We start from the raw sequence: 26,156 nt of genomic DNA on the forward strand, positions 1-26,156 counted from the left end.
GATCCTATCAAAACTAGCACCATAGCACTAAATTTTTGAAAGCGCAATATTTTTAAAATGAAGGAATTTATGAGAAATGAGCATGAAATGAAAAAGCAGAGGGGCACATGATAGATGTGGAATGGAGACCTCTCAAGTGTATTCTAATGTGTATTCTAATGCAGTCACAGAAGGCAGCATTTTACTAAAAGAGATTTAAGAGAGAAAAGAAAATAAAAATCAAACCCCCAAAAAGATCAGGGGGTAGGCAGGTGTAGCTGCACAGCCAGGTTGTAGTATTTGTTGATTGTAGTAGTTGCTTAGACAGATGCCTTTCATGGAAATGTTAATCCACTTCAAAGTTTGTGAGAAAAATAAAACCTATAGTAGGCAAAGAGTGATAATTAGATTGCAAAAAGAAAGCAAGGACTGAGTAGCCAGAAGCAAATATAACAGTGAACGGATTCAGCACCCCAGTCCTCTTATGCTCTGATTTTGCTTAGAGATGGAAGTTCTCGGAAAAAAATCTTACTCTGAGTGCTTTAAAAATAACAGCAAAAACCCCTGTTAAGTTCCACAAACAAAAAGTGAATACCAATCCTTCCTTTCCTGTGCCTCATAATTAGAAGGGAGTCTGTGCAAAGCATTACCCCAACTTTAAGGAAGGGGAAAGAAAATATCTATCTCACCAGTAACACAAAATTGGAGGAGGTGCTGCTGTTTCTCTCAACCCTACTCACCATTGTATTCTGTTAGGTGGGATCATGTGTATCTGTAACTGTGGTACATCTGTATGGGCCAGTGTGTCCTTCTTAGGATGTCAGTTGATGGGTAAATCAGCAGGGCTGTTGCTTTTATGTATGAAAAGTTGATTTAAGAAACTGCGTATCATAGCAGAAAAATTAGTATGTCAGTAAAAACCTAACAGAAAAAAAACCCTACAGTGATACAAATGATGTGATAGGGGCATAAGATGTCTGTAAAAGAAAATCATGTGTTCTTCTACTCAGATGTTCTGAGCGTGTCAGGAAAACCATGGACTTAGGGAATCGATTGAAATTTATTTGGTCTTTAAAAAAGCCTTTGGCAAAGCTCCTCACTGAGAAGCTGCCAAATAAATTAAGCAATGTGATGTACTATGGCTAATTAAAAATTCACCAAGAGACAGTAAAACAAAGGGGAGGCAGGAATTAGCAATTTTAAGCGTGACAGAAGGCTAACAGAGAGGTATTCCATTACTAAGTGGAATTGTGTGTATTTTAGCAAATGTGATCTGCACAAAATGATGTCTGTGGGTAAGAGAATTGTAGACAATACAACCTTGTGTGCATGAATCAAAATCTGAAAAGGTAAAGCTTAAAAGGGAACAAAAAGAGGCTCTCTGACAGATCAACAAGGGGCAAATGAGGTTATTGTTGACAAATACAAGGTACTGCACATTGGAAACAAGAGTCTAATAATGCACCTGGTTGTCTGATATAATGAACTACTCGGGAAAAATATCTGGGAATCATTGTAGACAGTTCAATGAAAGCCTTTTCTTAGCATGTGCAGCAGTGGCTAAAAAAAAGTACATTAGATACTTGAATGTCTATAGAATAAAACAGAAATAACCCTGAAAATATTACAATGCTCTTATTAACATATGGTGTGCTGCCACTTACAATACTCACTTTTGGTCACTGCTTCAAAAAGACGTGTCAGAGATAGTAGAGATTTTAAAAGCTGGCAATCAAAATGATTAGTGTGATGGCAAGAACTCCTATGGAAGAAAGAAGCTGAAAAGAATGAGACTGCCAGGAGGGTGAGAGAGGTGTGATCAAAGGTGCGAGGTGTGATCAAAATAATGCATGTGATAGAGAAGATAAATGGCCTCATTTTTTTTTTTTTTTTTGTCTTGTGAGAATGCAGAGGCAGAAAGAGAAACCAAAAGAAACAAATAAAGAAATGGCTAACAGATAATTATTACCCAAGTGCTCAAACTAGTCCTGAAGTTTGTAAGGAGCATTGTCATGGTTTAAGCCCAGCCAGCAACCCAGAACCACACACCCCCTCACTCACTCTCCCTGCTTCCTCCCCCATTCCCGGAGGGATGGGGAGGAGAATTGGAAGAATGTAACTCCCACAGGTTGAGATAACAACAGTCCAGTAACTAAGGTATAACACAAAACCACAACTCCTACCACCAATAATAATAATGATAAGGGAAATAACAAGGGAAGAGAAAACTGCTCACCACCCGCCGACCGATACCCAGCCCGACCCAAGCAGCGATCTATCCCTTCTGGGTAACTGTCCCTAGTTTATATACTCAGCATGATCTGCTATGGTATGGAATACCCCTTTGGTTAGTTTGGGTCAGGTGTCCTGTCTCTGCTTCGTCCCGACTTCCACTTCTCCCTGGCAGAGCATGAGACTCAGAAAGTCCTTGGTCAGAGTAAACATGACTTAGAAACAACAAAAAACATTGGTGTTATCAGCGTTGTTCCCAGCCTGAAAGTCAAAAACACAGCACTGCACCAGCTAGTAAGAAGGAGAAAAATGACTGCTGCTGCTGAACCCAGGACAAGCATATAGTTCTATTGAAAATTATTGCATATGTCATAGCAAGCACACACTGAAAAAACTGTAGAACCGTGAAGTATTGAGACTGGGAAGCCTGTAGGGTTAAAATGAAGATGATGCAAGTACTTTGCCCAGTCAAGGAGACTATCCAAAATGAAATTAAATAAATTCAGAAGGGAGAAGTCCTTAAATGTTTCTGATACAAGTCAAAAAGTGGATTTGTTGAATTTTCAAATAACCAGTCTCTGTGAGCAGGTTGTGCACTCCAGTTTGTTGCACCATAATTCAGAGAGATCATAGAATCATAGAATAGCTAGGATTGGAAAGGACCTTAAGATCATCAAGATCCAACCCCCTGTCATGGGCAGGGACACCTCACACTAAACCGTGTCACACAGGGCTCTGTCCAGCCTGGCCTTGAACACCACCAGGGATGGAGCATACACAACTTCCCTGGGAAACCCATTCCAGTGTCTCACCACCCCTACAGTAGAGAACTTCCTCCTTATATCCAGTCTAAACTTCCCCTGCTTCAGTTTTAACCCGTTACTCCTTGTCCTATCACTACAGTCAATAATGAAGATTCCCTCCCCAGTATCCTTATAGGCCCCCTTCAGATACTGGAAGGCTGCTATGAGGTCTCCATGCAGCCTTCTCTTCTCCAGGCTGAACAGCCTCAACTTTCCCAGCCTGTCTTCATACGGAGGTGCTCCAGTCCTCCTGATCATCCTCATGGCCCTTCTCTGGACTTGTTCCAACAGTTCCATGTCCTTTTTATGTTGAGGACATCAGAACTGCACACAATACTCTAAGTGAGGTCTCATGAGAACAGAGCAGAGGGGCAGGATCACCTCCTTCGACCTGCTGGTCACGCTCCTTTTGACGCAGCCCAGGATACGGTTGGCTTTCTGGGCTGTGGACCCATACTGAAGCCGGCCCATGTTCATTTTCTCATCGACCAACACCCCCAAGTCCTTCTCTGCAGGGTTGCTCTGAATTTCTTCTCTGCCCAACCTGTAGCTATGCCTGGGATTGCTCCGACCCAGGTGTAGGACCTTGCACTTGTCATGGATAAACTTCATGAGGTTGGCATCAGCCCACCTCACAAGCGTTTCAAGGTCCCTCTGGATGGCATTCCTTCCCTCCAGGGTATCAACCAAACCACACAGCTTGGTGTCATTGGCAAACTTCCCGAGGGCACACTCAGTCCCACTGTCCATGTCAGCGACAAAGAAGTTAAACAAGACCGGTCCCAACACCAAGCCCTGAGGGACGCCACTCGTTACTGGTCTCCAGCCGGACATTGAGCCATTGACCACAACTCTTTGCATGCAACCATCCAGCCAGTTCTTTATCCACCAAGTGGTCCACCTATCAAATTGATGTCTCTCCAATTTAGAGACAAGGATGTCGAACGTTTTACACAAGTCCAGGTAGGTGACATCAACTGCTCTACCCCTGTCCATCAGTTCTGTAGCCCCATCACAGAAGGCCACCAAATTGGTCAGGCAGGATTTCCCCTTAGTGAAGCCATGCTGGCTGTCACCAAGCACCTTGTTGTTTTTCATGTGCCTTAGCATGCCTTCCAGGAGAATCTGCTCCAAGATTTTGCCAGGCACAGAGGTGAGACTGACTGGTCTGTAATTCCCTGAGTCATCCATTTTCCCCTTCTTGAAAATGGGGGTTATATTTTCCTTTTCCAGTCATCGGGAACTTCACCTGACTGCCATGATTTTTCAAATATGATGGACAGTGGCTTAGCAACTTCATTTGCCAGCTCCTTCAGGACCTGCAGATGGATTTCATCAGGTCCCATGGACTTGTGTATGTTCAGCTTCTTAAGATGGTCTTGAACCAGCTCCTCTCCTACAGTGGGCCTAGGGTCTTCATTCTCACAGTCTCTGCATTTGCCTTTCAAGACTTGGGTGGTGTGGTCAGAGCATTTGAGAGTGAAGACCGAGGCAAAGAAGTCATTAAGAACCTCAGCCTTCTCCAAATCCAGGGTAGCCAGCTCTCCCAATAGCTTCTGGAGGGGGCCTATGTTGTCCCTAGTCTGTCTTTTATTTGCAATGTAACTGTAGAATCCCTTCCTGTTATCTTTAACATTCTTAGCCAATGGTTTAATTCTAACTGGGCCTTAGCTTTCCTAACCTGGTTCCTAGCTTCCTGGACAACATCCCTGTATTCTTCCCAGGCCACCTGTCCTTGCTTTCACCTTTTATAAGTCTCTTTTGTCCCCTTGAAGTTTCCTCAGGAGCTCCTTACCCATCCAAGGAGGCCTCCTGGCTCTCCTGCTGCACTTCCTTCTAGTTGGGATTCAACACTCCTGAGCTTGCAGCAGGTGATCCTTGAATATCAACCAACAGTCTTGGGCCCCTCTGCCTTCTAGGGCTATATCCCATTGAACCTTCCTAAGCAGGTTCCTGAAGAGGCCAAAATCTGCTCTCCTGAAGTCCAGGGCAGTGAGCTTGCTGCACGCTCTTCTCACTGTCCTGAGGATCTCAAATTTGACCATCTCATGATCGCTGCATCCAAGGCTGCCCTGGAGCATCACATTTCCAGCGAGCCCTTCCCTGTTGGTGAGCACGAGGTCTAGCATGGCACCTCTCCTTGTCGGCTCCTCTATTACTTGCAGAAGAAAGTTGTTTTCTACACAGTCGAGGAACCTCCTGGATTGCTTGTGCCGAGCCGTACCGTCGCTCCAACAGATGCCAGGGTGGTTGAGGTCCCCCATGAGAACAAGGGACTGCGAGCATGAGGCTGTTCCTATCTGTCTGTAGAGTGCTTCATCCACAGAGTCCTCTTGATCAGGCAGTCTGTAACAGATCCCCACAATAATGTTTCCCATCACTGTTCTCCCTTTAACCCTGACCCTCAAACTCTCTGTTGATTGCTCACCTGTCCCCAGACAGAGGTCCATACTCTCCAGCCTATCCCTAACATAAACAGCAACTCCCCCTCCCCACCTGCCAGTTCTATCTTTTCTAAAGAGCTTGTAACCTTCCATTCCAACATTCTAGTCGTAGGAGCCATCCCACAATGTTTCTGTGATACCTATTATATCCCTATAGACACATAAGCACATATCATATCCACATAGATCCAAATCTGTCAGCAGCTGAGCTCATACTGGGACGCTGCAGAAAACTTGTCAGCTGCCCTCATGTCTCCTTCTACCTGTGGCTCTAGGAACAGCCTAGTTGAGTCTGAAGAGGACATCTGATGGTTTGTGCAGCATTAGCGCTGTGTAAGAGCCATTCTCTTGTCTCATGGAGGGAGAAGGCAGCTTTTTTGACTGTAACACTGTGACCTGGATCTCCCCTGTGGCTTTCTGTGTAGCTCTACAGGGTTTCTTGTCTCTTATTCTGCAGCAAGTAGTTGCTGCCTTGACTTTTCCCTCCAAATAGCATGGAATGGCAATTCTTGGCTCTTTTAGCTGGTGTCAGATGAGTAAATAAGGTATTTTTTTTTCCTTTAATGGGACTTTAATTCTTAGCTTCTAATTCTAATGGTGTTCAAATTTTAAAATATTTATATTTGATAATTAAAAAAATATGTTTAAACCTTATGGTGAGACTGGACCCATTGAAGTCTAAATATTTGACTTGATGTTGTTTCATGTCGTTTTTTTTGATATATCTAAAATTCTCCCATTTAAAACTCTAAATATTTGGTTTTGAATTCTGTCATTCCTTGGCTGCAAGTTACAAGCATACTTTATTTTAGAAGAAATCCATTGGTGATCCTGCTATTGTCTTTGGGAGGAGAAAAATCCAAATCAGATGAATCAGTCTCCCCTATTCTTGTCCATTCTCAAAAGTTACTGCAGGGGTGGCATGCCATACATGGTAGGCTCCCACACAGAACTTACCACCTGACTGCAGCAGTGGCAGCCTTCAGAAGGTGTAATATTGATTGTGCTAAGGGGCATCTAGTGGTTAAATATGTAGGCAGAGAAATGTTGATTGAAGGGGATCCTGTAGAGAATCCCTGACAGGCAGAATCTCAGTGGGTGTAAGAGACAAAGTTGCCATGGTGAGAGTGCTTGCTACCATTTGTACATCTTGGTGCTCCTGATGAAGAAGAGTGCTTACATACTTCTATTTTCACAGACCATCCTGTTTCCAGTAGTGTAGACAGTCAATCTGGTTGATATTTCTGTTGCAACCTGTTAATATTTAGAATTAATTGTGCTGCTATTTTTCTGCAAGGTTGTTGCTTTAAAACTGACTTAGGTTCGCATTAGCTTCTAATTTTTTTGTTGTCAGGTGCAATTATAAGATTCCAGAATTATTTTGTCTGTAAATGTCATGTTTATACAATATTGAGAATGTCATTCTGTAAAATGGCTGGCCAAGAGAAATTCTCTGTTGCCTTCTGCTTGTTTAGTACCTAATCTCCAGAGCCCTTGAAAAACTACCAGATGAAAAGTTATACAGCACTAATGAAATATGTATTCACTGAAAGAAAAAAGGACTGAAAGAGGAACATCTCTCAGCTTCATATTTTAGCAGATCTGAATTCAGGTCATGTGTATGAGAGATGGGAATCATAGAATGGTTTGGGTTAGAAAGGACCTTAAAGATCGTCTGGTTCAACCCCCCTGCCATGGGCAGGGACACCTTCCACTAGACCAGCTTGCTCAAAGCCCCATCCAACCTGGCCTTGAACACTGCCAGGGATGGAGCAGCCGCAGCTTCTCTGGTTAACTTTTTCCAGTGTCTCACCCTCAAAGTGAAGAGTTTCTTCCTAATACCCTACTCTAAATTTACCCTTTTCCAGTTTAAAGCCATTTCCCCTTGTCCTGTCACTACATGCTCATGTAAAAAGTCCCTCTCCAGATTCCTTGTAGGCCCCCTTTAAGTACTGGAAGGCTGCTGTAAGGTCTCTCTGGAGCCTGCTTTTTTACAAGCTTAACAAGCCCAACTCTTTAAGTCCATCTTCAGAGGAGAGAGGCTGGATACGAGCTTGTGACTGAATTCCTCTTACTGTATAGAAAATTATTCAGGCCAAATCTACTACCATGGGAAGCTCCAACTGAACTTTTATAAAGCTGTGTTTGGGAAATGCTACTGTTTCCCAGGGCTCTGCAGTGTCTGCAACCCCTACTTGAGATCTAGATCTCAGTTCTGCGGGAAACTGCAAAGTGCTGAAAACCTTAGCTAAAGCTAGGTTTTCCATGCTCCCTAGTGTAGAGCTGAACTTTGATTAGAGCTGGAGCCCTCAGGGCTTTTTGGACTCTCAGGCTAGAGCAGCGAGCCTTGGATCCCTGGCACAGCTGCTGCTTCTGAGCCAAGCCAGGGAACGGGGAGTGCCACTCAGTAGGGTAGGGGAATCATGCCTTGTTTGCCGAGAGTTCATCAAACCTCTCCATATTTCAGGTGAAATATTGTGCGTTCAACAAATTGCCATTTTCCAACAAAAATCTGTCTCACTGAAAGGTTTCCAACCAACTTGAGTCACAAGTGAAAACGAATGTGTGGAGCTCAGCCTGGTGCCAGTTTGTTCCGATCCCATGTTCATCAATTAGTAAGAAGCAAATGTATGTATTTGCCAGTCTTTCTGCAGGGAGTACTCTGGAGTGCTGCTGTCAGGATTTAAAATTCCTTTGTGAAGCTATAGGGAAAAAACTTTCCAATATACCCGCCACTATTACATGGGCTCAGTTGTTCCTTCCTTTTCGTAAGTACCGTGTTAAACATGGAATTGAATAACTGTATGTATATAGTTTATATTAATGAGTGTGCCTGTTCAAATAATGTGTAAACCATTACACATGGGTGGATGGATAGAATTTTATTTAAAAGGTAATCAGGATCGAGCCTGGGGACACTACGCATTGTACTCATACTGGAGCATGCAGTTTCTATAAGAAAGAGCCTGTAGTCAAAATATGAGGACAGGAAGATTAACTGTTATCATTAATTGACTGATAAAATGGAATAAATGGCAGATGTTTATATTTTATCATAACAGAGCTGTTTGTTTTCTGGTAGAATTTATTTGTAACAAACTGTTTCAGTACTACCTTGGTATTGCCAGGTGTTGTGTCTTTACTCTCATGATGCAAAAGTCAATGACGCATGTTGCTGTAAGGGTGTTGTTTTGCTGGTTTGCTCTGGACAATTGTTATTTCTGAGGTTACACAGAATGATCATGCTTAGCACATAATAGATAAGGGGGTTCTGTTTGTTTGTAATCAAGAAAGCTACCACTTATGGCTTGGAAGTCTTTTTATACACAGACAGGTCGTGAGGATCTGATTGTACGAACTGTTTGATCCAAAGCAGACTTTATCTTTTCCATGCTGGAGAAACAGATGTTCCTGATTTTTTATTTTTTTTTTTTCAGTTGAGTCTGATCTTTACGTTCATTGACTTATGTGTAAAAGAATCCTACTGTTCCTAGTGCCTGACCTCTTTCCAAGTGCTCAGGATGAAGAGTTAATTAGTTAACTTTTTTGAAAATGGTGGGACGAGTGTAGAGCTGAGATTTCTATAATGCTAGTAAATTCTTTTCTGCTTAATACATGCTTTTATCTTTCATCTCTTGAACTAGGTTCATCAGCATCAAGACAGGGGTGAGACCTTTCAATGCCAGCTATGCCCTTTTACCTCCTCCCGCCACTTCAGCCTGAAACTCCATATGCGTTGCCATCAACATTTCCTCAGGACAGAATCCAAAGTGAAGGAGGAAATACCAGAAACTGAGGTGAAGGGGTCACCACAGGTAAATAGTGACTCCTGCCTGGGACCACAGAGGGAAGGAGGTGGACCTGACCTTACAGGATCAGCATCTGTATGTAAAACACCTGATGTGGCTGAGCAGCCAAGTGGAGGTATTCCACCTTTACTAGTGAAAGAAGAGCCCAAAGATGACAGTGGCTTATCAGCTGCACCTTTTGCTCTTAGCACTGTTGACAGAGTGCCCAACAACACAAAGCTGAAAGACTCCTCTGACTTTGTGGCCAGTACAGCATCAGCACTATTCAGCCAAGACATCTCTGTCAAGATGGCATCGGATTTTCTTATGAAGCTGTCAGGTAATTTTTCAGCAAGGGGCAACATCAGCTGCTTCTTTACAGCCTAAAAACCACTTTGCCTCGGGTTTGCTAAGTCATGGAATTGCAGGGAGAAAAACATTACAACTTCTTAATTTATGATTTCTTGTTTCTTCTGATAAGGAGTGGTGCATGATGGGTGGAAAATGGTGAGAGGAGAAAGGGATTTTGCTGTTTAATTGGTAGGACTGGGAGAGAGAGTTTTCTATCCAGGATTTCATGTTCATTGACAGTTACCTGGCAAGTCTCACTTGGTGTGTTTTTCAGACATGCTGAGTACTTGTAGTTCTGGTTTGGAATTACTGAGGGTCACAAGTACCCAGCATGTTAGAAAATTCAGCTCTTAAGTTTTCACCTTTCCCCATCTGTTTAAATAGGACTAATAAGACTGGTCACTTTTCCATCACAGTAATATTTGGGGTCTAACTATTAAATATGTGTGAAGTATGAATGTTACTGTATTTCTTGATTATTAACACTAAAAAGGTAGTCCTAGAGATTCATGAATATTTTTTCAATTTTTTTTTTTTACTATTTTACTTTAAATTCATACCTAATGCAAACCACGTGCTTATTATGTTTTCTTTCACTCTCAGATTATTGCTCTAAGAATGATACTTATAAAGCTCTAAGAATGAGACTCTGAAGTTGCAGATATGTTTAGGGTGAATCTTTTATGTGCTCTTTTATTGATTTGACTGAACACTTCAGAACTGTTAAAGAGCAAGGAGTCAGAAAAAATGCCACTTGAGAAACTCTGTTTCACAAGGAGATGGCAGTCCCTATGGCAAGTTTTAGACCAGAGATAAAAGATATCCTTTTCATTAGAAAACAATTGATCACCTTTTTACTTTAAATGGAGTGTAAGTTGTATTTTAGCAAACCTTATTGTCAGGTAAACTAAGGAATTAGCTCTGTCCTGATGCCATTGCCTTGGTGAAACTGCAGCTGTTTATTTTTTAGAGGCTTGCTGTCTTCATCTGCCCAGACCTTTATACCTCTGGGATCACAGTTCTCTGGGGAATTGAGTAGAATGGGTAAACATGAGAAATCAAGCCTGAGGCTTCATGGAGCCAACCATGGAAGAGAGTTGAGGAGAAGCAGGAGGTGAAATGAGCTGGTACAAGTGGTTTGCTGTGTGGGTTGGAAGAAGCAACAAAAGCCTTCCCTAAAAAATAATAATAAACTGTTGGTATAACTTATTATTATGACCAACAACAATTGAGCATGGCTGAGTGTGTTTTGATTTGCTTGTACATTTTTTTTTAATTGAGTTTTAAACGTGGACTCTGTATGAAATCCATTTTTTATGTTGTCTGACAGCTGTCATATATGTGTTGTTGTTCTGATATCTATCTTAGGTTTGGATTGCTGTGCACTGAGTGTCTCTACACACTAGCTGTACTGACCTATAGAGTGCTCATGATGGCTGCATGTAGCAAGAATGAGAGCAGAAAGCAGGAGAGGGGGAAAGCCTGAAAGCTGAGAAAACGTAACATTTTGATGTGGGTTTTTTTCATGTAGCAATTGAGGGGGAGCTGTTTACAGTTTGGCAGACGGTCATGTTTTCAACGTCTGATCTACTGGCATCAGAAAAAGGATACAAATGTCGATTATTCATGCAAAAGGCCTATGCAGTTATTTTATGGTGACTTACTAAAGGTCTTGAAACCTGACTTGTGTGCACTGTTACCTAGCAACATGTTATAAAGTCACTGGGGGAGTGAGATGTATCTGTAATTTTGTATGTGTGCATATTTGGATAAAAATGTACTGCCAGTCACCAAGTTTACTACACAAGAACAGCAATGTTGAAAGGAATTTCTTTTCTCCTGAGATTTATATTGTGTTACATACATTTAGTTCATGCTTTCCTCCATACAATGTGTGTAAATTTAGAGTAGAAGTAATTCTTTTCTGGGAAGTTGGCTAAGTATTACCTGCATTTTTTTGACTGCTTGCTGTGCTGAACCAAGCTCCTTTGAGTGATTTTTTTATTACAACACTCGCTTGTTAGGCACATCAGATCTTCGATTACTCGCCCTACCTTTTCCATGATATAAATCTTTTGACATCTCAAATTGTATATGCCAGTTGTAACAGCCAACACAGATTTGTCAAGACCAAATTATGTCAAAACAATCTAATTTTCTTCTCTGACAGCCCTTGTGGCTAAGAAAGAAACAGTAGATAGATATATAGACTTCTAGAATCTGGCATTTATTCTTATTGAATATTGATGGTTTAAATGAACATTTATTTTTGCTTGCCAATGTTTATTGCATGTTTTCTTCTTGGTTGGTGTCGTTTGTATGCCTCCAGTTTCACGGGAAACCTCAGAGACAGTTGATTTTCATTTCTGTGCAGTTTCAGCATCTTTTTCCAAAAGTGTGACTCAGAAAAGTGCTTGTCTCCCTTCAGACTCAAGAGGTGCAGTTTCCACAAGTTTATCTGGTGCACCAAGGCTGAAAGAGAGTATAAAATTGGTGTTTATTAATGATTATGATTTTAAAAATCTTAATAAGTATGTTTATAAACTTGACTGAGTATTATTTCTAATTGTGCAACGCAGTACATTTTCTAGCCTAGAAGAAGTGGGTATCAGATGGCTGGAAAATAGTACATTGCAAATAATTAACAGTTAGAAGAGTCACATTCAAAATAGATCTATGCAAAATGTGCAAGTGTTCAACAAACAGTTGCACAAATACAAACCCAGGAACAGCTAGCTAGGTAACCGTTCTGTGGGAAAAGGAGTTGACAATGTCATAGTGGTACTAAAAAGGCAGTTATTGTACTGGGGTATATACAGAGAGAAACAGCCTCAAAGAACAGAGAAATGGTCCTGCTCTTCGTCCTTATGAAGTCCAAGGGTTTGGCACTGTAGTTTGTGAAGAGTGTGGATGGTTGGAAAGACTTCAGAGGAGAGCATCAAAAATGACTGGAGATTTAGCAAACATGTCCAGTGAAGATGAATAAAAGGGAGTGAGGTTGTGAGGCCTATAGAGGAGACTAAGGAGAGTCATTAATAAGCCTTTAATGCATTAAAGAGTTTGTCTTGGGGAGAAAGAAATAATCTGTTGATTCATCATAATTATAATAAAAAATAGTGGGCTTATGTTGCTGTAGGGTTTAAGTCAGCACTAGAAAAATCTTCATAAAAGTTGAGGCAGTTAAAACTCTATGGTAGTGTGGCTGGAGAGATGGCCATGTCTGCCACTGGAGAATTTTAAAAACAGGTTAAATGACTACCTGTCAGATATGTTGGATCACATATTAGGCAGTAGGATGGACCAGATCTGTGTATGTGTATCTCAGCCAGTGAACCACAGGGCATTAGAAGCAGTTGCAAGAAATTTTATCTGAACATAAACAAGCAGCAATATGTAGAGAAGCAAAGTGGGGAAAAAATTCACAGATGTTCAGTGTTAGACCTGATTTTGAGTGGCGCAGAAACGAATTGGATGACATTGCTCAAAATGGCCTCTGAAATTTTTTCAGAAAGGCTTAGGAGAGCTTATGTTTAAAGAGGTTGGGAAATATTGCTGTGGGTGACCTCTTGAGATCCCTTCAGCCCTTATTATGTTCCATTGCTTGCCAGAAAGATTTTCAGTTACATGTTTTATGAAATAAAGCATAACACATAGCACCAAATGTAAATCTAAAAAAAAAGAACAAATCTTGATATTTGTTTTTCCCCGATTCCATTCTTTACGTCCTAGTTTAAGGTAGGAGATTCTTTTATGTTCTCAAGAAATTCAAAGTGTTCTCTGAAATTTTATTTAAAATTTGAAAGGGTTAATGTTTGTAAAGACAATTATCAGATGACTCTTAACATATAAACAGAAGAATATTTAAGCATGGGCAAGTTTTTGCCTTCAAATCTTCCCACTTCAGTAGGACTTCTTTTATGCTTGAAGTTGGACAACTACTTTGCTGGATCAGTGCTTTGCCAGAATGTTTCCTTAACCCAGTCCATTAATTCCATGTTGAAACTTTGTAACTGCATTCATATCTTAATTTGCAGAGTATTTGCTTTTCCTGTTTCAAAGATTTCAGTGGCAGATGTTATCTCTACATCTCTTTAAATACTGATGTCCTTTCACCTACTTCTAGGGCTTTAAGTTCTTTTGTAATAAAAAATGGCTTTCACAGTGATCCAAATTACAATGGCCGGTGTACTCTAGTGAAGCTATTACTGTGCCTGTGTTATCTGCTGCAGTTACTTTTCATAACATTCAAAAAGAAATGAATCCCATCAGAATGAATGGGATTCTTGCGCTATTGATCTCAAAGGAATTCTGTGTGGAAACAGTAATTGTAAGGCATACTTCATTGCTGGCCTCTCTCCACATCTTCCCTGTGTTCACCAAGTGTGTTACTCTAGAAAGCATGCGTCAGTCTCTTATCTTGTGATGGTGTATATTATGAAGTGTGCCCTGCTTCTGCAGTTCTTTTAATGTTCCCCAAGTTACTTGCATGAAAAAGTTTAAAATAGAGAGGAGGAAGGAGAGATAACATTCTGAGGGCCTGGGGCTGCCCCTGTTAAACAAATGAGAAACCATGTTTTCTCCCAGTTTAAGTCATATCTGCTGTCACTATTCTGTGAAGAGTAAAATTTTTATTTTGGAAAATAATGCCACCATGGGGTTTTGGTGACTATCCAAAGTACTTGGACTTTGCGTTCATGTTTTATTAGCTGATTCTGTTAATGGGATAATGAAGTAGTAAGTCATCAGACTGCTACGTACAAAATATTAGTAGATAAGCTAAGTAATCACTTGGATTATTTGTTCTGTTTGGTTCTTAAAAATTACTGCATTCCTTAAAGGTAATACAAGTAATTTGAAATGTTTTAGATTTGCCATTGACAATACTGGACTGACTGGCTTTAACTCTTCAAAGAGCTATTTTTAATAAAATAAAAGCATGTCTAATTAAATTGTTATAATTGATGCATTTGTGTAGTGGGTTCCAAAGAAAAGACCATGCTGCCTATATTTAGGATTCAGGGTTGATGCCAGAATGTAAAATTTCAATTAGAATATGTAAGAGCACAGGGCTGGCAATTATTGAGCTACATCCTTAATTTAAAAATACCTTGAATTCCATAATGCTGCTGTCAGTGTAAATACCCCAGTGTCATCAAGATCTCTCTTTGAAGTGTCTCTCCAGATTCACAATTTCCATATAAATCTTTAATTTAAAATAAAACTGAAAAGGGGCAATAGCGCAGCTAATTAAGACTTGGGCAAATAAAAGCTTGTAATAATCTTTGCCACTGATGTATCGCTACCCTTATAATCTCTTTTTAGCAACTGCTAGTCTTCCATCCACAATTTCCCACCATCCTTAAAGGCATACCCCATCATGCTTCACACCTTGAAGGAGTACGTAGAATTTAGCAAGATAAAACAGTGTAGACTCTGCTCTAATCCACTCTTTTTAAATGCAGAATAACAAATACTTTTTTGTGTACTCAGCCCAATACAGCTTAAAAGAAGACATGAATATGATTCTGGACCAGCCCTGTGCTTACAATTTAGTTTTAATATCTATACAAACTCTTAGAGTATAAGACTAAACTCTTTTGCTTCCTTGATTACACCATTACTCTGAGCAGAAGTCCTAGCTCATGAGCCTTTCTGTCACATCTATCCAAAAGGGGAATTGGAGACATTGTTATTTCCATCATTTCTGATTGTTTTGGGTGTTGTTTTCTTAAACAAATATAAAGGTCAGTCTGGTGGTGTTTTTCTCCTTCTCTGTTTCTGCTCCTTTGTAGAGAGAAGAAATATCTATACTACTAACAGTTATTTCCTATCAGATACAAATTTCTCTTTGCTCCTTTCACTCTCCTCCTTTTTTTTCTATAGCTTCCTCAGAATTTTGCCTATTCTACTGTTATTTTTATTTTTATCTGGAAAGAAGATGGTCTTGGCAGATATTACGACCTTGTTTTGGAAGTAGGACTTTGGCAATGTAACAGATATCTTAGGGCTTGGGGGGATGTGTCATCCTACAGGTGCCATAGCAATTTGCCTAATTCTTCCGTTCTCCTTGGACTAGAACGTTGTGAAATTCGGGGGGACAGTAGCAGGATTGGTCATTTTTCAGTGCTGTGTCTCATTTTGCTTGACTACAGCTCCTCAAATACAAATCAGAATCATAGAATGGTTTGGGTAAGGAGGGATCCTAAAGATTATTTAGTTCTATGCCATGGGCAGGAACAATTTCTACAAGGCCAGGTAGCTGCTTTAGAGAAGATCGGGATAGTTAGCATGTCTTTCCTTAATCTCTCTTACATATTTTTAACATACTTAAGCAAGATTGTGTGAAAGACCTTGTATTCTAAGTGGTCTCTGGAAGCCCAGAGGTGGCAAGTCTTGGCATCATCATACTTCTCATGATTGTTTATTTTGGTGATCCACTGTTTTGTTAAAAAGAAATGCTGCAATGCTGAGTGCCCTTGAGTAATAAGTTGGGTTTTTATCAATAGTTCGCGTCCTCTTCCTTGTAGCCCTGTTGGTTAGTTTATTTGGCTGAGAGCAGAGTAGAGGGCTTTGAAAATGGGATGTAATTGAGTTAGAGCTCCCAGCATGGTTAGGTAGCAGGAGGTGCTCTGGGATAGATTAATACGCCAGGGCAGAAGGCACTAGAAAGAAATGAGGGACCATCTAGGTTGCCAGTAGAACAGTATTTCTCCTTTTGGGCCACTTACAGTGTAGATAGCCTCGATGTTTAATAAGCTGGACACAATTTATCAGCCCAATTGGATTTTAGTCTGGAGATTCTCCAGCTGGTTCCAATTGCATAGATTTTTCTTGCAAAACAGTTAGCTCACTAGAGGCTTCTACTGCAGTGTTTGTACCCCTTACTCAGTTCTTGAATATCAGCAAAATATAAGCCCTAGTCTTCATGCAGAATGCCAATACCTACCTGCACATTTCAATTACTAGAGCGAAACTGGTAGAAGACTCAAGTCATATTCTTTATTAACTATAGCTGCCTTCAGAATATTGGTGCTCAGTGTTAGGGAAATGTGTCTTCCAAATACTGCAGAACTGATCTGTCAGAGGTCCTTGGTTTCTTATAACTGCCACATCTCACAAATTACCATGTGCAATGAAAAGCTCCGTATATCATTCAGATACTCTAGCTCTGGCAGGATGTTTCTTCCTCAGGTAGAAGTCATGCCATGATTCTCTTGCCACAGTGGCTCTGAGAAGGATCACAAAGGGAGGCTTTCCCACAAGATCTCAAGACCAGTTCAATATGCAATGCCTTTTGGAATATGTCTTCACTTTTCTGTAAGCCATGACTGGCCTGCTCAGTCTCATCTTCGTAGCTGTAGTCAGGCATCACTTGTAAAATAATAGGATGGTACAGCGGTGTACTATGGTACTTTCATCACAGTTCATTTTGACCCACACTCTGATGCTTTTTCTTGTGGCCTCTTTTGTGACAGCGTTTTTATTGTGGATTCTTTCTCACGTTTGCTCAGACAGATGGACTGAATGGTGACCAACTCTTTGCTGCTTGTGACTTGTAACACTAAGCTTGCCTTGAAGTAATCAGCCCATTTTTCCTCTTTCAATTATAAACACTTCGAGCATTTAGAAATCCTTGTAAGTGGACTGATGCAGTTAGCAGCTTCTGTCAGTGTTTCAGATTAGTGGCAGATGCCCAAAGCTTTTTTTGTGGCATTTGGCAGGTTGAGGAAAGTGTTATAACTTCCATCATCTACTTTTGCTAAATGGCTCAAATGACTCCAGTTGCCAGGAAGATAAAAATCATCAGTCTGGAATCTTCTTTGATCTGTTTTTTTGTTTTGTTTTTTTTTCTGGGTATGGAATAGAATGGAACAAATGGAGTATTATCAACTCTGCTTGAGAGATTGCTGCCTGTTGGTTGCATTTGCTGGGTGGGTTGGTTTTTTGTTTTTTTTTTTCTCATGGTATATTTCAAAATTAAATTGCTGGGCTTTTTTGGGCTCAGTCTACGGGCAACGCATCCTTCAATCTGCACTCACTGCAATTCAGAATGAATGTAAATTAAATACAAATGAAGTATATATATGTGCATCTATTTTTGTATGTAGATAGAAGATGTTATTCCTTCTGGGGACTAATAATATTGTCATTCAAAAATACTTTAATAGACCTAAACATCATCTTTTTAATCCTTGTCTAGTTCTTATTTTTAAAAGATTCCTCAATCATAGGGTGGTTTTGTTGTTCGTGGCTTTTTTTTTAAACCCCTCTAGTCTCAGTCGACATTTATTTCTCTTATTTGCAATGTTTTTTTTCTTACATCTGTTTACTGTTCTCTCTAATATGACTAGTGGACGCATCATAGTTGCTGTTTCCCATGTGTTTGCAATTTTGTCTGTAATTATGGATCCAAGATGGGACAGAGGCAAAATTGGTGGGGAGCTTTGGTGTTTTGGGGATTTTTTTTTTTTCCTCTAGTTTTAATGTATGGATCTGATAGACTGGATAACTTCCCCGATTTTTTATTTGCCCTTCTATTTAGGCTTCATTTACATTGGAATCGACTTTAGTATTTTTCAAGGAGGAGTAAAGGCTACATTAGTTGAAGCAAAAGTCCCATTAATTGAAGCAATTTGGTTGAAAGTGACCCAACAGTTGTCTGATTTTATTTGTTTTTGTTTCCTGGGAGAAGAAGAATGAGGTAAATAACTCATCTGTTTCTGTGTCTGCAATTAGAGTGTTTGATTTTTGGAAAGTGTGGTCAGTTCAAAAAATGTGCTGTCAGTTAATTAATGAAATAAAAGCCTACTTCTTTCCTAATTTTTAAATTCTATCATCTGTCCAAAGCACAGCAGCCTAGAGTAGGTAGAACCAGCAACATGAGTAAGAACAATAGTCTGGGCTTCTTTTCCCCTTAATGTAATACTGCCAAATGCACATCTTCAGGACCTCCTCTGGACTGTAGGACCCTGACTATGTTTTATGTTTCTTATAAGTGACATCTTGTAGACACACAGGGACAAACTGAGTATATAGATCTCATGAAAAACCCATTTAGATTATGCCTGATGTTGTGCTGGTTGTTGTCAGCATACTTTTAGCATTGGTATCCCAAGTGGCAGCTCAGAAGTGTGAGGGAGCAGTGGCATACAGCAGTATGTGGAGAGCTAATGTGTGGAGCAGGGAGAGAAAAGGAAGGTGAAACATAAGGAAGGAGGGAAACTTGCTGGATTCCACCTTCAAGTCATTCTGGGTGTGTTTAAACTCTGATGTGACCTACCTTGAAGTTCTGGTTCTCTGAGCAATAGCATCTCAGTAGAGCTTGAGAATACCCTGGGATAAAGAGCATAGAGCACTTGACACCTGCCCTTAGATTGGGTCAAACTGGCTGCTGAATTTAGGCTTGGTGATAAGAGGGTTTAATAAATGTTGATTTCTTCCAAAAGTGTCCACTTTGATCCTCCTTTTTTGTGGTAGGGGAACCCATAAAGTGTCTGCCACTGCATACTCTAGAGTCTGACTCTGAAAAAGGTTCCTAGTTTAAGGCTGTGATATTATATGAATTCTGTTATAGTGATTTGATTTGTATGTGGATGTTTTTTCATTGTTCTTAACCTGGCTTATAATGGACCCATGGTTGCATTCTTACACTGAACTATGTATGTTCAAGGCCAGGTTGGACAGGGCCTTGAGCAACCTGGTCTAATGGGAGATGTTCCTGCCCATGGCAGGGGATTGAACTTGATAATCTTAAGGTCCTTTCCAACCCAAACCATTCTGTGATTCTGTGTGAATTTGATATCATCTCTATATTCTGAGTGGTAAAAGTGTGTGCTGGCCTGATCTCTGGTGCTTTCAGTACCTGGTTCGTTTTCTGCCCTGGTTCATGGGCAAAAAACATAGTCGGCTTCACAGGTTAGTAATTGCTATTAGTGGGTTGTCTCTACCTCTTTACTCAAATTCATGTTTCCTTTATGTTCTGGGTGAATTTGAATTAATAACTTATTGAAATTAATAAATTCAAAATATTTCTCCAGGTTTTTTGAACATTCAGGCAGAATGCTCTCTATCAGTTGCACTCAGCTCCTGGTGGAGGTATTTTTTATATCAGTAGCAGCAAAAGTAGAATGTTTTAAAAGAGAAGGAAGTGTGGCATGGAAGTTTTGGGTCTTTTTGGGTTTTTTTGGTGACCATTAATCACCCTAGGTCAAACCCCAGAATATACTGAGCCAGAAAGATGTAGAAGGATGTAGGTGTGGATAAAGAAGGTAGATGGAAGTTTTTTGTAAGTACCTTGGTAAAGTTAAGATTAGTTTGAGCGCCTTAACCTGTATTTTAATGAATTACAGCGTGTTTGAATGTTTCATATTTCAGCTTTTGCTCTTTTAAAAAAAAATATAAAAAATGGGAAAAGCAATTTCTCATATTGGTAAAAATGCTTAAGTGCTTATAGGTCATATTAAAAATTAGACACATAAGGTAATTTAATTTTTGGAGTAATGAATAGCAGCAATGTCTATGTACATGCTGCTTATATCACTTTCTTTGATCTTGTTCTTTGGTAATGTCTTGCTAACCAATAAGAAAGCAGAAAAATCGATCAAGCCTGGAATATAAACTGAAGTGTTGTGCTATGGGGTAATGTGGAGGATTGTCTTGTGGATGGAGCAAAATATGTAGGAGCAATAGTGACGTAAATGGTGGGAATGCTTAGAAGGCGAACAAAATGGGGATGATGCTCTGTCTTTCAGGATTGTGGAGACAGAGTTTTAGAGAGGTGAGAAATCCAAACTCACTGCAGTTTGGGGCACCGAACAAGTCATCTGCTATATGTTACTGGGAATTTAAAGTGAAATTTTAAACAAGAAAAAGGCACTAAGATGTAGGGAAGGAAATATCTCTTAATGGTCAAACGTAAAGAATTATAAGAAGAACTGCTGAAAAATAGTGCATCTTCTTTAGCCTCCTGTTTGTCATTCAGTCTGCCTGTAAATTTATATTGCTTGGGTTTGGAGGTATTGTTTAAGAGGCATTCTTGGTTTTATCCCTTCAACCAAACACCATGCAAAGGATCCACCACTGTCAAAGGGTATTGGAAGAAGATTGTTCAGTGTGTAGATTTTAAATAACTCCAAGTCTCTCTACCCTTCTCTAAGGTTATGCAGCTGCTTACATGGAGTAATTGAAAGGGTTATTTTAAACTTGCTCTCTTTTATGGGTGTAGAACCTGGAACACTGCTCTAACAGCATCTTCTAGTGCAGAGCTGTCTTCCTAAAATCTCTCTGCTCTCTTTCTTAACAAGTGCCAACTTGAAGGACCTAAGAATTTGCTGTCTTTTCCCTTTCTCCCCTCCTTCATATCTTTCTACTGTTTATCTCTTGCCTCTCTTCCATGCTCTAAGAGCTCAGTGTGTAGTACCCATGGGCTTTTCCAAATTTGCCCTTGTGTGAAATGATGTTGTAAACTTCCATCAAGTCTCTAGAAGTTTTACAAACCAATGACCAGAGGAATGCCTTTAGGAGCCATAGGGACAAAAAAGTAAGAGGAGAAGGATGGTTTCTTGAGCTTTGGTACATGCAGTTTTTGTGTTTCAATATTATCCCTTTGTTCAAAAGATGCAGAAGTTTATTTATCTCTTGAAGTGTCTTTGAATACTGTTTGACATGCTTGCTTCCACTGCCTGCTCTAGCATTTCTCATGTTACGGTTTCTTCCTGTTACTAGCTGCTCTGTGATTATATATTACATACCTTAAGTCTCACTTGTTTCCTTCTCTTGACAGCTGCAAATCAAAAAGAGCCCTTGACTCCTAAATTTAAAGTGAAAGAGGAGCCTACAGATGAAGAAGCTCCAAGTTCAGCCTTGTCTCAGTCCATCTATGTGTTCAGCCAGGAGCCTGAAGCCTCAGCTCCAAATGTCCCTGAGGAGAAACTCAAGCCACAGGAAGTGCAGGCAAATGTAATGAGGCAGGACATGTCAGTCAAGGCAGCATCTGAGCTCCTCATGAAGCTCTCAGGTAGATATTTAATTTAATTGCATTCAGCTTCTTAATTTCTTTTTCATGTATGCTCTCAAGCTTACCTTGCAAAAGGAATATTTAGCTTTAGTAGCAAGTGAATGAACAATATAAAAAGTCTGTCTACACAGGTTCATATGCATATGACACCTCAGTTTGGTCTGTTGCCATAGTATCCAATTATCTGTGTTCTGGTTTTCGAATTAATGACTATGGGATAAGTAAAAGAAATGATGCCTTAAAACTTTTAGATGTTGTCATTTTTCAAGTGTACCAAAACATGTTAATACCAATTTATTCACATCTCTCATTAACATCATTAGACTGTATGTCTGTACTGAGCTATATCTGATACAGCTTTATAAATGATGACTTTTAAAGCCTTTTATTTTTTTTCAACAGTATCTTGTACTCATAAGATACATAGTTAAAAATATAATGCAAACTGAGCCAGATTTCTGGTGTTGGGGAGACCACTTGAACTCTCCTACTTTGCCTTAGTGAAATCCTTTTGCCAGACAAGTATGCATGTGTATACGCATATGTACTGGTACAGCTGGAGGGAGTCAAATAAAAATGTATGTACCACTAATTATGCCTTGTCCCACTGTCAGAGTCAAGGTTTAACTTTAAGAGAAAGTGAAAGGGTTGGATTCTCTCTGCTGGGAACAGGTTAAGTGAGTGACAAAAAGGCTTTGAAGTTCTAATAGACTTTTGAATTTTTCAGAACAAGATGTGAAACTCAGTCTTGGAGGGTGGGTTTCATACTTCCTCGCCTAAACTGGATGAGTTAGTTTTTAAGTCTTCTCCAAGGCTGGACTTACTTATTTTTTTTAAGTATGCCAATGTCATGCAAGTGCCAGTGGGAATGTTTACAAGTTTAGTAACTTGTGAGAACACTGCCAAAGCCATCAGGTTGTTTTTTTTCCCTTGATTGGATGCTTTCAACATTGAATTTGAGGTCAAATGCATAGCTGGAAGACTTTAACTGACTAGGTCCCCCCATAAGTTCTAACGTGTCATTAATTCACTCCTGTTCATACCTGCACACTTTAATTTTCAAAATAATTTTAATCATTGATTGCAAGAAAGTTTGAGTTAATGGTGCAAAAAGCAGAAGTTAATCAGAGCAGAAGTTTCCCAATTATTTTACAGAGTCCCAAAAACTAAACATTTGGTTATTGATATTGTGCACTGTTGCTGCTGGTAACTGGTTTGAGAATGATGTTCTGATAACAGAACTTTACAGCCTAATGAATGTTAACCTGTGACTTTATTTTTGCTGGCAGAAATAAATTTATGTATCTATTTTCATAAAGAAAATGCTTCGTAACTAAAGTACTTCAGAGACAATAGGTTTCTTGATTGTAATTCTTGAATTCAGCACTAGCAGGCTGGGTTTAAATAGTTTTATTGCAGGTTATTATATTAGAATATTTGTGACTTAAATGTCTGTTTATATAGATGAAGTCTGACATGTATAAAGTGGTCAAAGTTTTTGGTCACTTCTGTTGGGAACTCCCAGTCTTTAAAGATTGTAGTAAGAAATGCACTAGTTTAACATTTCTGTTATTTTAAACTGCTCACGATTGAGCAGTTTTTGCTGATAGGGGTCTTTTTGGTTAATCCATAGATGAGAAGGTAAAGCATTACTCTAGGATTTATTCAGATGGGTATTACTGCAGTTGGTGTTCCTGAATCAGCCAGTGGGTGGGGTTATACAAAGTTTATCACTTCGCTGTTTTTGACTTGCACTTGTCAAGAATTACTATCTAAGTCAAAAACTATGAAGGAGGGAATACTAAGATACAGTTTAATGTAGGAAAAATGTGAAAGGAATATATAAGATCACTAGCCACTTTAGTGTTTGTTTTTTTTTTATGTTTACTTTATCTGGTAGAATACTCAGATCACTGTTGACTTCCCAGCTTATCTGAAGCAATTCTACATTCTGGTTTTGGTGATTTAGAACTTAAACAATTAAGCCACTTCCTTAGAATAAAGTGAAAATAGGATTAAAATTCCTTCTTTTTCCTGATACTGGAGGGGGGGGGGGGGGGGGGGGGGATGAGGAGAGTAATGAGTATGTCTGGATGTTCTACTGTCTGTAGGAAATCTTCAGTCAAGTGCCCTTATTAGATTTGATATATTATATAATCAGGTTAAGTCAGGTCCTTCCTGGCTATATATATTCTTGGTAAAGACTGAATGGATTACATCCTTGCTTTGTTATTTTCACTTTCTTCTGTGTGGTACTAATTTCCAGACCCTGTGCTGCATACAAATTCAACAATGGATTTCTGACCCTTCATAGCATTTTGCTTTCTGTGTTCCTGATATACATGCTTCTGTTACCCCCTAAACAATAATACTGGTGATTGTCACAGCCTCTTGGGATTTAGGCATAGACCATGCTTTCACATAAAAGATACACTGCTTTATATTTTTCACTGGGAAACCTCTTTTACCAAACAGAGATGCTGTGTTGCTAGCTCTTAGCTGAGCTTGTCCAGTGTAGCGGAAGGCCTTTCCAGCTCTAGTCTAGTGTGGACTGGTAGTTTGCGGTAAGTCTCTCCTATAGTATGCACCAGCCCACACTAGCCCCCGATAATGGAATGATTTGTCAGCCACTCAGAAACTTTTCTAAAGCTAGGAAAATGTGGAAGAATGAACACAGTTTACTTTAGTAGAACATTAATAGAACATTTATGAGGTGTTAGTGTAGAGGTAGATGTACAGAACTTCATCTGGAGATGCTGTGCCTTTCTGTACCAGTTTTTTCTCTGCTGTGTCCACTTGGATTCAAATCTCCTGCCTCACAGTTCACAAACTTGATACTTAGTCACTTGATACCTACTCACACTTCTTCCGAAGAATTATTCAAACTAAGAAGGTTAATGTGTCCTGGGCATATCTAGGTAGAGCCTATTTCCATCCAGACAGTCAAAACAAAACTTCCTAATGACTGATCTGGAACTTAAAAATAAATTAAACACGTATTTTGAAGAAATGGTCTTTGGGGGTTAACAGGCAAAGTTTCAGCTTTAGTGCAGCTTTTAACCTACATTTTAGAGAACATGAAATGACTGCCATGATTTATATGAATGTACTAAAGTGAACTGTGAATTCTGTCCATTACTAAGTTTTGACTGAGACTAGATCCAATGGTAAGCAAATAGATTCGAGGAAATAGTGGAGTGGGGCAAATCACTCTTATCTCTGTTTGGAAGGGGGCCATCCCTGCAGATTTTGAATTCCTATTAAATGTTGCAGTGAATCACTTAAAGGAAATGGAAGTGATGTATTTAAAATACACCTGAACCTATTTTCTGCATTCTTACTAGTTCTCTTTTCGTGGAAAAGCTAATTTATGTGTCAAAATGTTGAAATAAGTGGTGTATCTGGTTAGTCTTATGCACTCAGTCTTGTAAATAGAAAGGTAGGTTTCAGAGGAGACTGAAATTTAAAATAAACATTTGCATTTACCTGCTAGGGTGTAAGTCTAAAAACTCACCTTTCTTTTGAAATAATCATGCTGCTAATATGTTTTGGGCACGTATGATCTTTCAGAAGCATACAGTGTTCCCCCTTGTCCAAAAATAAATGCATAGCTGGAGGTGTATCAAATCTATTCCAGGTACTAGCATTTTATAATAGTCTTTTAGCCTTGAACTGTGACATTAGTATGTCCCTGTCTTTCCTAGAAATGTTGCTTGAATCACATTTGCCTTTATTTGAGCTGTATCTTGTTTGTGATCATCTCGCATTTCTACAGTAACTCAGGTTGTTTTCCTCCTCTCTTTTTTGGATCAATTTCCCATGTATTGCACATATCCTTGTTATCACTAACGAATGCATGACCTTTGTACTATTCGGTTCTTTTGGATTCTTTGTACTTTCATCCTTGAGTCACACAGTGTTTCTTGTAATACACCAATTGCCCAGTACCAACAGTGTGTCATAATTTTGGGTTATCAGCACTTGCAGTTAACTCGTACTTGATTTTTGTTTCAAGATCATGAAGTACTTGTTGCATTCAGTTGATTCCAAAAGCATTCTTGATCAACTCCATTTATTATTACCTTTATATTGTCACAACTATATGACAATTCCTCTTTCAGCACAGCTGGTAACTGTGGGAGATTTAGGGGGGTTTTCCCACTTTTTTTGATTAAGTCTTTATCCACTTGAAAATGTTTATGCTGATTTCCAATTTTGTGCCTTGCAGTTAATTTTTTTGACACTATCTTACATTTAACTGAAATCACATAGATTAGAACTATTTGAAAAGAGGAAGAAAGAGAAAAAAAGGATGATAGTACAGTTCTAGCAGTTCTAGCATAAGATGAAAGCCAGAACACCTTCCATTCCCAAAATGGCACATTGTACATTAGGGTACAGTGAGGTGAGGGACTATCTGAGAAGGCTTTAAATCAGCTCATACCAAAGCCAGTTCAGTCACAGCAGCACAGACTTCCAGAGGAACTTTAAAAAGTTTGCTAACAAGGAGCGCTATCTGTGTTTCTGTGGCTGGACAGCTGGT

The 26,156-nt window shown here is 39.6% G+C and overlaps 1 protein-coding gene across 6 annotated transcripts in view; it reads left to right on the forward strand.

Moving 5' to 3' along the window:
• The window catches only part of ZNF827 (zinc finger protein 827), a 108,788-nt gene that overhangs the window by 36,764 nt on the left and 45,868 nt on the right, over positions 1-26,156 (forward strand). For all 6 annotated transcript variants that reach the window (XR_009741269.1, XR_009741270.1, XR_009741271.1 and 3 more), the window contains exons 4-5: positions 9,103-9,586; positions 21,380-21,613. Coding sequence is in view for 3 of the 6 variants with exons in the window: in XM_061441347.1 (XP_061297331.1) it covers positions 9,103-9,586; positions 21,380-21,613 (718 nt within the window). In the remaining 3 variants the exon portion in view is untranslated. The remainder of the gene's footprint in view (positions 1-9,102; positions 9,587-21,379; positions 21,614-26,156) is intronic.

The sequence above is a fragment of the Pezoporus flaviventris genome, unplaced genomic scaffold (genome assembly GCF_033815535.1).
Source record: "Pezoporus flaviventris isolate CSIRO_AGI_PZ_B2104156 unplaced genomic scaffold, CSIRO_AGI_Pfla_v1 ptg000002l, whole genome shotgun sequence".
NCBI classification, from domain to species: Eukaryota; Metazoa; Chordata; class Aves; order Psittaciformes; family Psittacidae; genus Pezoporus; species Pezoporus flaviventris.